Below are 19832 nucleotides of genomic sequence, written 5' to 3'. Positions count from 1 at the left end.
CCTATGACCCAGCTATGAGAAATCACGGGGCTGAATCATCATGTGCTTCTATTTAATCCTGTAGCTTAGTCTGACTGATCCACAATAAGAGAAACCCACAAAGGACTGTTGTCTCACACTGGGACCAGGCTTTGTGTTAGTGCACTTCACTGAGGATTCTGGTTATTGGACCAGTATTACCTGGTCAGCCTCTGAAGCATCATAATAATAATATATAGGTGATATAATGGTGAAGACAGACCAGGGGTCTACAGTTCAGGGGCCACATACAGGCCGATCCGAGCTTAAGTGGGTCAGACTGGTAAAATAATAACACAGTAACCTATATAACTACTCCAAACTTTCCTCTATGTTTTAGTGTTAAAATAAATAAATAGATTATTATTATTATTATTATTATTATTATTATTATTATTATTATTATTATTATTATTAATAATAATAATAATAATAATAATGATAAAAATAAAATTATGAAATGGTTTATACAGCTACAAAGCATTCTTTAAATATATATATATGTGATATAAAAATTGTGAATGACATGAACAACCTGAAATTTCCCCCCAAAAATAGTTGAAAAATGCAATTTTAACAAAACTATGTATCAGCTTCTCATTGACATATGAACCATAATAATTACAGATCACAGTGGATCTACAAAGTCACAAACAGGATAGAATAGAATAGAATAGAATAGAATAGAATAGAATAGAATAGAATAGAATAGAATAGAAAAAGAGATAAGACAGAATAAGATAAGATAAAATAAGATAAGATAAAATAAGATAAGATAAGGTAAGATTAAATAAGATAAGATATAATATAATACAATAAGAAAAGTAAGATAAAATAAGATAAATAATAAGATAAGATTAAATAAGATAAAATAAGGTAAGCTAAGCTAAGCTAAGATAAACTAAACTAAGCTAAGATAAGATAAGATAAGATAAGATAAGATAAGATAAGATAAGATAAGATAAGATAAGACTTTATTTATCCCACTGTGGGGAAATTTCACAGTTAACAGCAGTAACATACAACAAGCAAGTGCAGAGAAAAAGACAGAAAAACCACAAACGATTGAGAAATGACTTATAAAAAAAAATATAAGTGGAAAAATGTAGTATCAAATACTCCCACTCATACCACTGAGCACAAAAAGCATACTTTTCATTTATACATTGATTTGAATAGGTTTCAATTTTTTGTGTTTTCTTGGAGATATGTTGCTGCCATTAAGATAAAATTTATATATACACACACACACACACACACACACACACACACACACACATATATATATATATATATATATATATATATATATATATATATATATATATATATATATATATATATATATATATATATATACACACACATATGATACATTTTCTCAGTCTAAACATTTCATATGTTTTCTCTGTCCTGTTGTGAATAAAATATGGGATACTTGGAAATCATTGCATTCTGTTTTTATGTACATGTTATACAGCATCCTAACTTTTGTGGATCAGGGCTACCAGTACTTCTAATAATAATATTAAAAATCAGTAGAGAATATATTGTATATCATGATGTTGAATCAGTTTGGGTCAGACTCTAGGGGCAATTACTCAGTTTATTTTGCTCAACTGCATTAAATTGCTGCTGGTTAACCTCTACGCCTACAGTTTGTCCATTTTGTGAGAACACAATTGATTAGTGCCTGAAAAGACTGGTGTCATGTGTTAATTCAGCTGTGGAAAAAAATTATTAGACCATCAAAAGTCATCAAAAACAGTGGTTATGCAATCAAGTACTAACTCCTGTGTGTATCATGTGACTAAAACTGACAGAAAAGAAAACATGGAATGCCTAAAAGCACTGTTTTTGGCAGTACAATGCCATAGCTATTGGTGTAAGAACTTAAAAGTGTGATTATAGGGTCACAAAGTCACACAAAACACTCACGAGGGTTGCAGCTGACTGCCTGTGAAGAGCCTGATTCTAAATTGTTCTCATCTGCAGCCGTACACTTAGATAACAGGGATGACATTTAATACAACTGCCTGGTGATTAAGAGCCTACATTTGCGATCATTCCTCCTCCGATGCACGAGAGGTTCAGCAGATACAAGGGAGGTCATGGCCACAGCTGGAAACGCCTGCTTGGACTGGGATCTGAGAAAAATGGTGGATATTTGAAACAGATTTATTTGGGAACAACAAAGCATCTAGGGCTTGCATTATTCAGAACAGAGAGGGCATTCAATGAGCTGATACAATGGCATTCTAATCCATATGCACCTTCACTGACAAGGCACAAAGTCAATTGTATGGCAAGCTTGTGTAGCCGCCTGCCAGGGATTAACAACTCCCCAAGGACTACTGACCGGCTGTTCTATCTGCTGTGTGTCTGCTGCTGCCCTCTGCTGGTTCAGTTTTCTCAAGGCATGATCAATAAAATTCTTTGAAATGGAGTTCTTTGAGAAAAATGGACAAATAATGAACAAAAACAGGTGAGTCTACATTCACTAGCATGGAATCTGGAGAGAAAAATAAAATAAAAAAAAAACCTGCAAAAGAATAGAAAAAGATAGTGGAATAGAATAGAATAGAATAGAATAGAATAGAATAGAATAGAATAGAATAGAATAGCCCCGTGACCCTAGTGAGGATAAAGCGGGTTCAGAAAATGAATGAATGAAAGAATAGAATAGAATAGAATAGAATAGAATAGAATAGAATAGAATAGAATAGAATAGAATAGCCTTTATTGTCATTGTGTGTACAATGAAATTAGGAGTGCTACTCCAGTCCATGCAACAATATAAACACCAGTGCTACAGAAATGAGAATAGAGTGAATATAAAATTACAAAAAATAAAAATAAGATAAGAAAATGTAATAAAAATTTACAATTTAACGAAGTAACATAAGAATAGAGCTTAGTAGAATAAAAAATACAACTGAATAAAATATGAATAGGTGCAATTTACAGTATTAATAGAATAGAATAGAATAGAATAGAATAGAATAGAATAGAATAGAATAGAATAGAATAGATCTTTATTGTCACTGTCAAAGGAACAATGAAAATCAGTTTAGCGGCTCTGTTCAATTTAGCAGCAAAACCTGTAGTGCAAAAGGGTCTGTATAAGAAAAATAAAATAAAATAAAATAAATCACAGAGTATTAAAGAAAAAGTAGGACTGTGCAAAGATATCAGAATAAAAATATTAATACACATATGTTACTAAAGTTTAATTTAGTTTAGTTTATTTCAGACACAAACATAACACAAAACATAGGGGGAAAAATAATAAAACAAAACAAAAATAAAAAATAGAATAATAGAAAAAAGAACAACTGTTGTGTCATAAGATTATGATTACCCATAAACACACCCCTGCAAACCTGCACACCCATACACATACAGTCACATACACATATACATACACATCAGTTGATATCTACATCTGTACACCAACCCATGTCTGAATCCCCATGTATACACACACACACACACCCTACAATATAACAACCTGAAATCCAAATAATGTTCACACCCTTCCTTGAGCCAGATAATGTGAAAAAAAAACATTTCTTTGTGCATTTTTTTGAATTTTTGAATGAATGGACACTGCCTAAGGTCTAAAGTAATGCTAAGACTCCTGAGATGAACAAAATATACAGAAAGAATATTCAAAAGTTAACTCTATTCGACAGATGAGAGATATGTACAAAGAATAGGATATATACAGGTGGTAAGGTGCATGTGTTGAAGCTACTGCACTAAGGTAGGGTGGGTATTGCACTGTCCATTACTCTGGGGGTTGAGATTATTCATTTTGGGGGCGAGGGGCACATTTGTGGAACTTTATTTATGGTACACATGATGGAACTAGCTCTATATTCTGCAGAGGAATTTTAGTTGTATTGCATTTTTCAATATACGATTCGCATATCTGAGACTGTAAGCATCTGCATGTCAAAAACTCCACTGAGAAAGAATTAAATGGTTTCTAGGAAGTACAACCGTAGGTAATCTATTCCTTAAAATCAGTCACAGAAACTGGATTTTATTTACACTGACAAATAAATTATATAAATTAGCAAATGAATTCAAGCAATATAAAAAACCTTCAACAAAAAGCATGTTTTTGATAGTAGTCTACTGGATTCTGATTGTTTTATTAACTGTACTGTCTGTGAAGTGAGGTTTATTTCAAACATGTAAAGAACAAGTAGAAGAGGAACAAAACAAGAAAAAAAAAGTGGAAGAGAAACTGTCGATCACATGATGTCGTCATTTACACATTGGAGTGTAAATGGAGTGGGAGGAGATTCACAACTTATTTATTCTCACCTCTTCTTTGTAACAAAATCATTACTAGTCATCCAGCTTCCTTAATGATTTAACCCTAAATTCTAATTAAATGACTTTTCCTAAGTTTACTAATGTGTACTTATTATGATTTTTTAATCCTTGCTGTTCAAAATAAGGTAAATTATCAGTACTAATTTCTGTAATAAATATGTAAATTCCTCATCAGGCAAAATATGAAATGAATACCTCTCATAGTATATTTCTCTGACTCTGTATTAAGATCCAATGTGGATATATGGGAAATATGTGCAGCAGTAAAAACAAAAGTAGCATTTAATGTGACCTCACTTTGCACTCAAAGCATGTCGTTAACTATTTTTATCGGATAATATGAGATTTATTGCATTGATATTTTGCTGTTTTATATATAAGTTTGATTCAACACACGTCACATGTTTCAAATCGTTTGTTCTGCTTCTTGTCATGGGGTCAGGGGTCACATTAAATAATCACTTTAACCTTTACAACCCATTTAGTTCAATTGTTCTGGGTCTTTTAAGGTCGTGCACATTATTTCCTGTATTTTCTTGCTGTATCTGAAGAAAAGAGAATTAGAAATAAATATGGATGCTCATTTCAACCCTGCGAAAACAGCAAAGATAAAGGTGGACTAAGATTTTCACACTGTCACTGTATATATTATACCTACAAATCTACATAGTATTTAATAAACCAACCAATAAATAGCAGTAAACCTTGTAAACATCTGTAAAGTCAAACCCCCACTTCACGTCTTGATGAGAATCATACCCTTGTAACTTATTTTAAGATGGTTTATGTTTATCTCCATATTCAGATCCATAGTTTACCTCCAACTGAACTTCTCCTGATTGTGTGAACCCAATGTGTTTGGAAATTATAATTCCCCTTAAATAATAACCCCCCCTTTCCTGACCTCTGAACAACTGTTGAATATTTCCTGGTCGTTTGTTTGAGCTGCTGGAAATTCCACAAGGTCAGTAATTTAATTTAATTTAATTTAATTTAATTTAATTTAATTTAATTTAATTTAATTTAATTTAATTTAATTTAATTTAATTTAATTTAATTTAATTTAATCATTCATTCATTCATTTTCTGAACCCGATTTATCCTCACTAGGGTCACTGGGCTTGCTTGTATGGAGCCAATCTAGCTACTTAAGGGTGAAGGCGGGGTACACCCTGGACATGTCGCCAGTTCATCTCAAGGCTGACAAATAGAGACAAACATATACAATTCATAGATAGATTTAATTTAATTTAATTTAATTTCATTTCATTTCATTTTTTTTTTTTTTTTTTTTTTTAATAATTCTGATTTAAGAATGATGAATTAGTGCAATCCACATGTCTGACTATCTTTGTAATTGTTCCCCATACTTATACACAATAACACAAATATGGTAAAATTACTTAACAGCAAATAATATGGGGAGATTTTTGCATGAAAGGATAACATACACATCTATCTAAGCTGTGATTGTTTTAAGATGTTAAATCATACAAGTCGTTCTTCTTTAATTTCCCTCAGGATTAATAAAGTATCTATCTATCTATCTATCTATCTATCTATCTATCTATCTATCTATCTATCTATCTATCTATCTATCTATCTATCTATCTATCTATCTATCTATCTATCTATCTATCTATCTATCTATCTATCTATCTATCTATCTATCTATCTATCTATCTATCTATCTATCTATCTATCTATCTATCTATCTATCTATCTATCTATCTATCTATCTATCTATCTATCTATCTATCTATCTATTTATTTGTATATATATGTGCATGGATGAAAACAAAGTTGTAGTTCATAAAATGTGTCACTGAAGTGGCTGCTTTATCAGTTATAAATAATAAGAGAAACATGGAAATGTCAGTAAAAGTATGCACAGATATGCCCTTCATCTGATTTATATGATGCTTTTTCAGTTTTAAAACCTGGGTCCCCAGAGGAAAAAAAAAAAAACCACAAACATGAAAAACTAGGGTGTGTAAACTAGCATACTAAACAAAAAGGAAATGAAAGAAGCTTGCAGAAACATTAACTATTTAATGCCATGACATGAGCATATTGATCTGCTTTCCTTTATTTTGCTTTCCCATAATGCCACCCACCTTCCTGCTGCAGAGGATGGGTGTGGATGCACAGTGTCAAATTGCACAGAAGTTCCAGACCTGCTCTACAGGCCTTTCTTCCTCTTTCTTTCTGCACCTTCATTGGTTGAAACACCGGCTGTAACGCTCAGCCAGCCTGTTTCCTGCAGCTTTATACTTTGTGAGGAAATGACATCACAGCACTAAGGCCGGAGTTGCCACACAAACAATGAAAACAGATGAGGATCAAATGAGCTTTGACTCCACCATGGATGCAGTTCAGTGTCTGCTGCAAAATCTATGAGGCAGAACAACCAGGTCATGAAAGAGTTTGGAACGGTGCTGTGAAATATGTCTGACGGGCACAAAGAGACTCAACAAGACAGCACATGTCAAACTAGAGCTGACGCTGTTTTCTCAAACCCTTTCATGAGCGGTGAGTAGCAGAGTGAACTGATGTTACAGCTGGAGCAAATGTAGATTTATTCAACCCATAAAGACCCAGTGCTACTTTTGTGGCAGTTTTATCTATATTTAATGTTTCTTTAAGTGATTTCTCACCATTTATTGAAATATTAATCTTTTCATTTTGAATTTTTTCAGTGAAAATCATGCATTTTCTTATATTTAATTCAATAATCATGTAGATCACAGGTGTCAAACATGCAGCCTGGGGGCCAAAACCGGTCCACCAAAGGTTCCAATCTGGCCCGTGGGATGAATTTGCAAAGTGCAAACTAAAAAATAATATCATAATCTTTGATTCTCTTTGATTTAGTGCAAAAACATTAAATTATTAAAATGTTTACATTAACAAACTACCCTTTAACAATAAAATGTGAATAATCTAAAATGTCTGAAGTAAATTAAGGGCAATTTTAACAATATTCTGCTTGTTACTGAATGTTTTATGCCTTTGTAAAATGGGATCTGTAATGCATATTGCACTTATATTTCTTAAAAAATTAAATTTTTTTCAGGTTATTCACGTCTTTTTTGTTTGGATAGTTTGTAAATGTAAATACTGGCATAATTGAAAGTTACTTTTTGTGCTAAAACAATTTGGAGTTCTCATTATTTACTGGCTATCATGCTATTATTTTACTGGTCCGGCTTGCTTCAGATTAAATTAGGCTGAATGTGGCCCCTGGAAGAAAATGAGTTTGACACCCCTGATGTAGATGTTCATAAAAGCTCAGAGTAAATTCAAAGGTTATTGTATCACAACAGAGAAAATGGACATTTTCAGTAAAATATATCATTAACTGAACATAATCCAAGTGTCTCCATCTACTGTCATTGATCAAACTCCATGGGTTTTACTGGTGAATCAACGCTGTAGAAGATGACGTTTCTATGGTAACTACCGAGCCTCTGAACGTCCAAATGAGTCATATCTGATGACCATGAAAAGATGACAAACTGCATTTTACACCAATTATTTCTATATATTAATAGGATTAATGGATCAACAAATATTAAACATTTAGATCAGCAGATGCTTTTGGTCATCAGTGAGTCTTTATGGGTTAATGCACAGGTGTCAAACATACAGCCCGGGGGCCAAATCTGGCCTGCCAAAGGGTCCAGTCCGGCCCTTGGGATGAATTTGTGAAATGCAAAAATTACAGTAAAATATTAACAATCCTTTTAGTTCAGGTTCCACATTCAGACCAATTCAATCTCAAGTGGGCAGGACCAGTAAAATACTATCATAATAACATAAAAATGATGACAACTCCAAATGTGTCTCTTTGTAAATGTAAATATTTTCATGTACTTACACTAAAACAAAGTATAATTTTGCCAAAAAAATGTGGATAACCTGGAATGTCGTAAGAGAAGTAAGTACAATTTTAACCATATTCTGCCTGTTACTCAATGTTTTGTGTGTTTGTAAATCCACTGTGATCTGTAAGTTATAATGAACATGTGTAAATGATAAACTAAAGCAGAATATTGTTAAAATTACACTTATTTTTTCAGTTTGTTCATGTGATTCACATTTTTTGAAAGGATAGTTTGCAGATGTAAACCTGTTCATAATGTAAATTAACTTTTTTTCGCTCTAAATCATAGAGAAAAATTTGAAGTTGACATTATTTATATATTATTATGTTATTATTTTACTGGTTCGGCCCACTTTAGATCAAATTTAGCTGAATCTGGCCCCTGAACTAAAAAGAATTTGACACCCCTGGGTTAATGTACACTTCTTGTCATGCTGATGTTGTTTTAAATGTCTTCTGTCGGTGCTTTTTACGCATAGATACTGAGTCGGACTGGTCTCAAATACACGATGCAGCCTTTAATGGACGTGTCCTCGCTCTGCAGAATCTCATCACTCAGGTAACACTCAACAGCACATGATGCATTTTGAATTATTAAATGTTTTCCCACCTTAAAATGATCAAACTTTTGACTTTATCAGGTTTACACGAGTCGTTTTGTTGCACAGAATATGCTTCAGTCATTTTCTAGTTCATTTACATGTTCTGTTTGTAGGGAGCATGTGTAAACCTGAACACTTTGGACCGAGTTTCTCCCCTCCATGCAGCATGTGTACAAGGACACACAGCTTGTGCTAAAGTTTTGGTGGAAAATGGGGCACATGTAAGTCCAAATTCGTATTTTTTTTATGTTTTTGTATACAACTGTACTGATGGAAAAGTATAAATCGTGTTTTGTGCTTTGCAATAACTTACCCAGTAGCTGTTCAATTATTGTCAGGTTTAACTTTGTGCTGGTGCATTTAAGTAAGAGATTAACCCAACACCCAGATAAACAAGGCTCCAATCCTCTACCTGTACAATAAATAACACACAAATCTACAGTACACATAAACATGAACACAGTGCACTGCAGGTCAAACACACACAATATTTCAAGTATTGTAACTAAAATACATAGATTTTTGTATTATTAAAGCTTCATATCACCCTTATTGTTAATCCACTTGTTTATTTGTCATGTATTTTTTCACATTATACAACTAACCATAGGCCAAAGTGTTGACTTAATGTAAATATATATGTAAAAGTTACTTACATATACAGTAGCAGAATAAAAAAGAATAATCCTCATTTTCAACATTTGCTTCCATCATACCTTTTACTATTTTTGAGCACTTTAGGGGTGAGGTGTCAAACATACGACCCGTGGACCCAAACCGGCCCTCCAAAGGGTCCAGTTCGGCCCGTGGGATGAATTTGTGAAATACAAGAAGTACACTGAAGGATGTTAAAATTATTGTAGTTCAGGTTCCACACTCAGACCAATATGATCCACAGTGGGTCAGATCAGTAAAATACTATCATATTAACCTATAAATAATGACAGTTTTACTCTTTGCTTTAGTGTAAAACAGTAAAATTACATGAAAATGTTTTACAAACCATCCTTTCACAAAAAAAAAAAAAAAAAAAAAGTGAATAATCGGAACAAATCTGAACAGAATGAAATGTCATAAGAGAAGTAAAATTTTTACAAATTTTCTGCCTGTTACTGAATGTTTTGTGTAGTTGTAGATTCACTGTGATCCTTAAGTTGTAATGCATATATGTAAATGTTAAATCTGTGGTATTAGGCATGTGAGGGGTTAAACCTGAGTTAACCGGATGTGACCTTGAACTGCGTCACTGCAAGTGTTGTGTTTTACATCCAGGTGGAGAGGTAGCTTAGCCACATAGCGTGTGTATTCTTTAATCCTGTCTGTGCTGTGTTGTTCAATAAATATCCGGTCTACATAAAGTTGTGTTAAAGTGCCTGATTATAGCGAGAATCTGATAAAACTGAGGCAAAATATTGTTAAAATGGCAGTTATTTTTCTTTCATAACTCATAAATTTGAGGTTGTTAATGTTAGTCTTTTTTTTTTTTTTTTTTTTACAGGATGCTGTGTAGATGTTATGGAAAAGGATTAGGGTCACTGGAAAAAAACATTAAGGTCCAATATAGGTTTTTTTTTTAGTACAGGGTGGGGAAGCAAAATTTACAATATTTTGAGGCAGGGATTGAAAGACAGTGTATGACCAATTAGTTTATTGAAAGTCATGAGAATTTATTTGCCACAAGAAAATTTACATAATAGAAAATGTTTTTATTCTATGTGTCCTCCTCCTTTCTCAATAACTGCCTTCACACGCTTCCTGAAACTTGTGCAAGTGTTCCTCAAATATTCGGGTGACAACTTCTCCCATTCTTCTTTAACAGTATCTTCCAGACTTTCTGGTAATAGTTTTGCTCATAGTCATTCTCTTCTTTCCATTATAAACAGTCTTTATGGACACTCCAACTATTTTTGAAATCTCCTTTGGTGTGACGAGTGCATTCAGCAAATCACACACTCTTTGACGTTTGCTTTCCTGATTACTCATATGGGCAAAAGTTTCTGAAAAGGTATGGATAATAGTGTTAGGTATGATTATGACATCAATATATGTTTGGTTTCAAAACAATTGACATAGCGCCTGCTGAGAAAAAACAACTAAAGGTTCATTGTAAATTTTGCTTCCCCACCCTGTATTATTCTGAGAAAAAAGTCAGAATTCTGAGATTAAAGTCAGAATTCTGATTTTTTTTCTCATAGTTCTGACTTTAATCTCAGAATTCTGACTTTTTTCTCAGAACAATAATAAAAAAAATATTTAAAACAGTCAGAATTCTGACTTTTTTTCCTCATAATAATGATAAAAAAATATATGTTGGACCTTATTTTTTTTTCCAGTGGCTCTAATCCTCTTCCATAAGATGTAAACATTTTCATGATGTAATTTTCCTTTTTTCACCGATATTATTTTACTGGTCCGGCCCATTTGAGTTCATATTGGACTGAATGTGGCCCCTGAACTAAAGTGACTTTGACACCCCTGCTTTAGAGTGTTATAATTGATACTTCTTTATCTCCATCAGGTAAACTGTTCAACGGTGGACGGACAAACACCCCTGTCAGAGGCTTGTGCCCGTGGTCATGTGACCTGTGTAACGCTGCTCCTTCAACATGGAGCGGCTCCTCAGGGAACCAGTCATTCCAACTCTCCACTTCACAGTGCAGCAGCTAAAGGTTAAAGGTCACATTCCCCTGCATCTACATGGATAATCTATGCTGAACCAGCTTAGTCCACTGCTCCAGAAAGACTGCTTCAAAATCAGAAAAATACATAGTGTGTACCAGTAGTGTGTGTTGTTGTGGGCTATGAAGTGAAACCGTAGCATTTTCTTCCACAAGATGAAAAACAAAGCAGGTCTTTTGAAGTACTCCTCATTCTTCATTGTGATGATGCTTGTAACTCTGTCTAGGTCATGCAGAGTGCATTGAGAGCCTTGTTCAGCACGGTGCAGACGTGGACCAGTACATGGAACGGTCAGGTTCCCCTCTTAACATGGCCTGTTCCAATCAGCAGCTGAGTACTGTACGAAAGCTGCTTCAGCTCGGTGAGAATACCTCTGTTTACCTTTGTTCTTTTAGGTCGAGAGTTAAGAAGCCCATTTCAGATACCGTTAAAAAATAGTACATTAACTGGAGAAACTTTCACAAAATGATATATAGTTGTGCTCATAAGTTTACATAGTCTAGCAGAATTTATGATTCTTTGGCCATTTTCAAAGAATATGAATGATAATACAAAAACTTTTCTTTCACTTGTGGCTAGTGGTTGGGTGAAGACATTCATTATCAAACATATGTTTGCTCTTTTTAAAATCATACTGACACCAGAAACTATCTAAATGACCCTGATCTAAAGTTGACATACCCTAGTTCTTAAGCTATGTATTTTTTTACATTTACATGAAATTCTGGATGTGGTATATAATGATAAAATTCATGCAGTGTCTACTAGAAAAAAATAAACCTTTGTATTCACTGATTTTAATATTTTTAAATCTAATAAAATGCAGGCAGACAAAGAAGCGGGCATTAAAACTGATACTCTGCTGTTGAAGTAAACCTTTGTAACAGAGCTGTTATCACATTTCAGGTGCTAGTGTGAACAGTGTTGTTCATGGGGATTCTCCCCTGCACACTGCAGCCCGTCTGTCCTCCCCAGAGATGGTGTCCATCCTGCTGGACCACGGGGCAGATCGCCACCTCAGGAACCTGGAGGGCAAACATCCACTGGACCTGGCACCTCCAAACAGCCTCACAGAGAAGCTGTTGAAACAAGCAGGTGATATTTCCTCCAAATGAAACCATAAAGACCCAAACATCCACTGACGACCAAAACCATCGACTGATCTAAACTGTTTAATACCTGTTGATCCACTAATCCTATCAGTCCATGTAATTAACCCGGTAAAGCCTGAACCATTAAATCATTGACAGAAAATTCCTGTTCTTTGAAACTGGAGCCTTTATTGGTCCTTCTGAACAACCCAATTTTTTTTTTTCAAATATCAATTTCCATGTATGAGTTTCAATTTTGTATCATATTTGATACATCGGGTCCTAATGCTCAAATATTGTATATAAAACATAATATAACACAAACATGTCTAACAAATTGTTAATTCCTTTTCAAAACTGGCAAAGTTCTGCCTCCTTCCTCATTAATGACTATCTCGTAGTGTCACTGGAAAGGCCTCTGGTGAAAGAATTCCTCCCCCCTAGTGGATTATCCATCTAATTTTTTTTCTCCGTTTTTGATAAAATAACCCTAAACTTGAATATAGGAAAATGCCTGATTTATACTTAAACATGCAAAATATGAAAATAAATGGTGATAAATCAATCAGTTGCATGTATCTAATTGTATACATCAGGTTTTTCAAGAAAAAAAAAGATCACAGTGATCATATAGAGGGCTTCAAAACTCATGTATCAAATATGATACGTTGGCGTTATAGGGTTAATTGGTGTAAAATCTTTTCATGGTCATCAGATATGACCCATTTGGACGTTCAGAGGCTCCGTAGTGAACGTGCAAACACCGCCATCTTCTACAACAGGGGTGTCAAACTCATGTTAGCTCAGGGGCCATATCCTCCCAATATGATCTGCAGTGGGCCGGACCAGTAAATTAATAACATAACAATATATAAATAATGCCAACTCCAAACATTTCAATGTGTTTTATAGTGAAAAAAGTAAAATGACAGTATGGAAATGTTTACATCTATAAACTGTCCTTTTAAAAATGTTAATAACATGAACAACCAGGAAAAAACTGAAATTTATCTAGAAAAATAAGTGCAATTTTAACCATATTATGCCTCTGTATTACAACTTACAGATCACAACGGATCTGTGAATGCACAAAATATTTTAGTAACTGGCAGAATATTAGTAAAATTACACTTACACATTTTCATGTAATTTCACTTTTTTATGCTAAAGCAGAGGAAAAATTTGGAATTGTCATTATTTCTAGGTCATTATGATAGTATTTCACTGATTTGACCCACTTGAGACTAAAGTAGGGCTTTATATGGCCCCTAAAGTAAAAGGATTGACTGTTAATATCTTGAGGGTAATTTTTGCATTTCACAAATTCATCCAGGGGGCCGGATTGGACCCTTTGGCGGGCCGGATTTGGCCCCTGGGCCGCATGTTTGACACCTGTGTTCTACAATAATGATTCACCAGTGAAACCCATGGACTTTGATCAATGACAGTGAATGGAGACACTTGGATTATGTTCAGTTAACGATATATATTTCACTAAAAAAGCCACATATTCGTCAGTTTTCTCTGTTTTTGATAAAATAACCCTAAATTTGAATATAGGAAAATAAATGACTTATACTTAAACATGCAAAATATGAAAATAAATGATGATAAATGAGTTAAGAATGGTTAAATGGATAGAAAAAATCATTTGGAAACTGACACAAAAGTGCCACTGGGTCTTTATGGGTTAAACAAGTAGCCTCATTGTGAATGTTCAGTACAGAGAGGTTCATTTTTCCACTATTAATGAGAACATTTCTGTCATGGCTCGTGCTTCTATTCACTCTCCTGCACAGAAACGTCTTCTCTGATGCAGCTCTGTCGGCTGTTCATCAGGAGAATTGCGGGTAAACACAGACTGGGTGAGATTCATGACCTTCGCCTTCCCACAGAACTGAAACGGTATCTTCTCCACCAGTCAGACCCCGGGGGGCAGATCTAATGCACAGACACTACCCGGCCTCTAATGCTCAGATTTGGTGTAGTTCACATCTAGGTCAATAGGTGGTGGACTTGTGCAATCTTGTGGCGAGTGGATTTGGTCCATCATACCTCATGGTTTTATTATTGTGCTGTTTTTCTTTTGTTTAAGACAGCTGTGTACAAACTGATTCTTTGGCTCTATCTAGACGTTAATATAAAAAACATAAAAGTCTGATAATTTAATCATTAAACACTACTAAAAAAAAGAGTATGGGCTTATAAGGTTGAATGCATTGTTGAATAATTAATGAAAAACAGCTTAATACACTGAAACAATATTTTTTCATTACACAAGTGGAAAAATATTTGGTACTTCTGTTATTTGAGACAAAAATACTGGATGGTCAGCTGCAGTGTTACTGTGGTTTTGTAATAAAGCTGCTGTGTTTTTCCCCTGAGACCAACAGGAGATGAGATGTCCTTTTAATATGTAATTGTTTATATGACTGGCACACATTGTGCTCCCAGGACGGTGTTTTGATCCATGAAAAGGTGTAGATAAACACGTACAGATCGACATGGAGTACATCTAAGAGATTTCAAAGTGGGCGTAGGAGCTGAGTTAAAACACAGCACTGGAGAGATTGGATCAATTCCTGTTAAAGGTCTCATAATTTGCAAAAAATAAAGGTAAAGAGTCAGTATTATGTCCTGACTGTTAATTTATAGCATGGTCATTTGTGTTTTAGGAGCATCTACTTTGAATATTAAATCACAAATCTATTTAAAATGTAAAAAAAACAGACTCTCAGATGTTAATAAATGAGTGACTAATCTTTAATTCATATTACAAAGAACAGTGAGAGTGTGTTTTTTGGGCTTTACACAACCTATCTATGGAGAAAAAACGTTTAATATTTTATAGTAAAAAAAAAAAATAACAGGCAAGATGATATCAATATGTTTTGTTAAAACTGAAAGCTTACATTAGTTTCAGATTCAGTTAGTTTTAGGAGAACTCATTTGATTTCAGACAGACTAAAACTTTATCATGTCATCTAAGATGTTGGGATCTGTATGTTGAAAATAAACTGTATGTACTGTTTAGATTTACCTGTATAAAAAAAGATTGAGCATGAAATAAGACAAAATCTCCTGTTGTGTCTTTGTTCTTGTACAGAGGATGTGCTGAGGTATTATGCAAATTCATTCTCCAGGGAAACGGCAGATTCTTTGGGGTATTAAGAATAATTTGAGTCTAAAAGTCTACAGCCTAAAAAGGAAATCTGTGCAGCACAAGAAAGTCAACAACATAAAAACAAACAAAGCCTGTGTGAAAATGGAAAGCAAATGCAGAACACCAGAAAATGTCATAACCCAGTTATGAACTGCCTGTTCTTCTTTTAACCCTCGTTTAGTTGAAACTAAGTGGATCCAGTCTGACAGGGTAATAAAGAGGAAGAGAGGGCAGCACTGGTGTAAAGACAAGGCTATGATCTATGTGAAAGTTGATTTTTATTATTTAAAATAAGAAATTTAGAGTCAATAAAACGAAGGTAAAATCTTGTGTAAACAGCAGGTTTAGTGTCTTCATCATTATCATTTATTTATCATTTATTCATCCCCTGCCACAGGATTGGACATGGAAAGCAACAGAAATCTTTATATTGATTCCTTCAATAGTTTCTTTTTTTTCCCACAGAGAAGAAATATGGAGAAGGAGCGAGGTGTCAATGGCAATGTTTACATGCACAAGAGACTGGTTTCTAATAAGCTGTTTACATGGGTAAAGAAAAATTAAAATTAATATTCTGTTAATGTTCTTCTTTATATGCATCCATTTGGACTCGGTGTCCCATTCTCTCAAACACTTTCTTAAAAATATCAGCTTTTCAGTGTTTGCTCACATCCAAGAACCTGATGATATCCTATTTTATAAAGTTTAAAGCTAGGCCAGAAAAGTATCCTTACTTTTAAACGTCCATCTCTATAACCTGTGGTAAAATACACAAGTGAGATGCATAAAGTGCTCTATACAGTCGTGGAAAAAATTATTAGACCATCGAAAGTCATCAAAAACAATGGTTATGTAATCAAGTACTAACTCCTGTGTGTATCATGTGACTATAACAGGTAAAAAAGAAAACACTGAATCCCTAAAAGCACCGTTTTTGTCAGTACAATGCCATAGCTATTGATGTAAGAACTGAACTGATTTTGGTTATTATAAAAAAAAAACAAAACATGAAAAATGTTTAGATATCAGCTCTTAAATTAAACCAGTGTTTTTCAGCTTTAGGGTCGGGACCCCACGTGGGGTTGCCTGGAATTCAAATGGGGTCGCCTGAAATTTCTAGTAATTGATAAAAAATTAGAACTTACAAATAAAAATTCCCATCATATAGCCTAAATGTTGCCGAAAATTAACGTTTATTTGCAACATATTACAGCAAACTATTACACGATCAAAAACAAATTTTAGCCAAATAAAATGTCTCTGTTTTGAATATCTGGGGTCGCCTGAAATTTCTAATAATTACAAAAAAAAAAAAAAAAAGTAAACTTACTAATAAAAATTTACATTATATAGTCTAAATGTTGTCTAAAATTAACGTTTATTTGCAACATATTACAGTAAAATATTACACGATCAAAAACAAATTAATTTTAGCCATATAAAATGTCTCTGTTTTGAATGTCTGGGGTCGCCTGAAATTCGTGACGTTAAAATGGGGTCATGAGCCAAAAAAGGTTGGGAACCACTGAATTAAACTCTTATGAGCTATTTTTTGTTGTTATCATTATATTTGTCCAAACAAATGTACCTTTAGTTGTACCAGGCATTACAATGAACAAGAAATTGAAGAAAACAAGGGCGGTCTAATAATTTTTTCCTCGACTGTATATGTCCAGAAAAAAACCCTCATAAAACTGGAGCATTATTGACATATCCCACGTTATTCAGAATATCCAAACAGAATATGCCGTAAACTTATCACCTGTGAAATTCTCAATAATAGTATATTAGTGCACCTGTAGGCACACTCCCTGGTGTCTGGGGTAAACAAAACAAACAAACAAAAAAACTCTTCGTGGACTCCTTATTTCTCTGTCTGTCTGTGCATACAATAAATCAGTAAAGCTGAGAACGAAGGCAGACAACAGGTTGAGGTCAGGTTTAAAGGCAGAGTATAAGCTGAGAAGAAAACTAATATTTTCTGCAGGGCTTTGTTGTTATGGATCATCACTGTCACTGCACGGCTATCTGAACTGAAGAATGTTAACACTCCTGTATTACATTATCACGTAGAGAAATGATACAGACGGTAGTGTGTGGTCCTAGAGGTTCACTGTGAACATCCACTTCATGGTGACAAAAGCAACAGTTGCTCAACTCACCCATACCTTTCTTATTAAATCTGACGCTCATTAACTTTCCATTGATCCCCTGTCCCAATTTGCCAGTTGAACTAAATCACAGTCCCCCTCAAACATTACCCCGAGGCCTGCCACACATTGAACTGTGTTTCGATTTCACTGGTGTTTAATGTTAAATCAATACTGCGGAGGAGCTTCTGTCTGCTGAAGCTGCCGGGAAACACACAGTATCCACCGCTAATAATTAGTGACATGTAGACGATCAGGTGAGACGAGTCTGTCTGGGAAACGGTGGAACGTGGCTGTTCAGATCATATTCTACTCAAGTCAGTTGTGATGTTATTAGAAGTGGTACTCTGTTGTTGCTCGGTGCAGTGCGGTGTATCTCGAATGATTTTTCCGGGTACTGCGTGGCACTCAGATGCACTTCCAGTCAGCCCACCTATGAGTGATACCAAAGCTTTTACTTATATCCTCCAGAGACAAGCACTCCATTAACCCCCTTCCTTTTTGGGCTCACAGGCACTTACTACCCAAATAGTGCAAAATGCATTTCATACAGAGGGTTAAAGTGAAATACATAATGCAAGTTTCATGCCCGGCACACACGCCAACTTAAAACTATCTAATTGTTCTACAAGGGTCCGATCAAGCGGTAACACGTGGACACATTTGGTGTTCAACAGTCTCTGTCATGTAAGCAGAGTAACGTATATGCATGTATTATACATATTTAAGTAGGTATTTATAAGCACTTTAACATTATGTTTAACAAAATTTGGGGAGATAAAATTTTTAGGTGAGAAATGTCAAATTACTGCTCGGTAACACATGGGCTTGAAACGGACATCAATTTTTAAAGGTTTACGCAAACATTCAAAACATGCAGCTCTCGACAGAAATTGATATCAAGTAGGACAAAACGTTTTAGATATTACAGGGTTTCCGCAGGTATCAGCAAATCTCATCTAATGCTTTTTAGTGCCCTTTTTAATGCCACTTCAAACAAATTTAATGCCCACGTCCAACTGCAGACACAGTTTTATATATAGTTTTATGACAGTTTACCGTCGACAGGCTTTAACCAAGTTCTGAATAGTTCCTCCTCCAATCACTTCTGCTGAAACTTGCATTTTCCCATTTTTCCGACATTTGCTAATATTCCTTCCACTTTTTCGCTACGGCATGAGCATACTCACATCACATTGCATTCCAAGCATCCAGTGTTGTGACTTCGTGTACCGGCCATAAACAATCGCCAATTAAAGGGCTCTACCTGTCAATCATCTTTCCGATCAAAAGCATTAAATGTGTATATAATCAAATTAAATCATAAATAAGAATGCATCGAATTTAATACTTTTTAATGCCATTTAAGGCCTTAATTTTCACAAAATCTTTTTAATGACTTTTAATGCTTTTTAATGACCCGCATAAACCCTGTATTATCTCCAACTATGCTGAAAATAAATTTTGGAGTAAAATATTGAAAAGTCTCTGTTTTATTGACATGAGAATGTGGGAACACGTGGACAGGCTGCCATAGTAACACAACTCTTTACCACTGTATGCATCACCCACAACTTATCAAAAGATCATTATTTCTGAAAGTTTCACTCAAATATCTGAATTATAAGTAACTTGAAAATTAAAATATGTTATTTTTGTGGAAACACATGGACAGGGCCTTTTAAGCAACTCACAAATGTTCAAACTCATAAATATTCACAAAAAGATGAAAATCTAATACTTGAAACTTAACAATCATCATCCTACTATAATGGACGTTTGTGTGTCCGACGCGTGTTTGTCCGGTGCATGTCCCAATGTTGCAGCACAGGAGGGCATACGGGTGCAATGCCACTGTTGCACCACGGGAGGGCGGTATCGCACAATGGCACCACG

General features: G+C 34.5%; 1 protein-coding gene across 1 annotated transcript; it reads left to right on the top strand.

Moving 5' to 3' along the window:
* Window positions 1–6612: 6612 nt before the first annotated feature.
* Window positions 6613–16643, top strand: LOC115412944 (ankyrin repeat and SOCS box protein 9-like). The gene is made up of 7 exons (XM_030125628.1): window positions 6613–6897; window positions 8731–8810; window positions 8967–9074; window positions 11372–11522; window positions 11759–11893; window positions 12439–12627; window positions 14423–16643. Exons 1-7 carry the CDS (start codon window positions 6813–6815, stop codon window positions 14566–14568), a joined length of 894 nt encoding a protein of 297 aa, XP_029981488.1. The 5' UTR covers window positions 6613–6812; the 3' UTR covers window positions 14569–16643.
* Window positions 16644–19832: the final 3189 nt, after the last annotated feature.

Source organism: Sphaeramia orbicularis, chromosome 21 (genome assembly GCF_902148855.1).
Source record: "Sphaeramia orbicularis chromosome 21, fSphaOr1.1, whole genome shotgun sequence".
NCBI classification, from domain to species: Eukaryota; Metazoa; Chordata; class Actinopteri; order Kurtiformes; family Apogonidae; genus Sphaeramia; species Sphaeramia orbicularis.
Note: the sequence above shows the minus strand (reverse complement) of the source record. Positions and strands in the feature narration are given on the sequence as shown.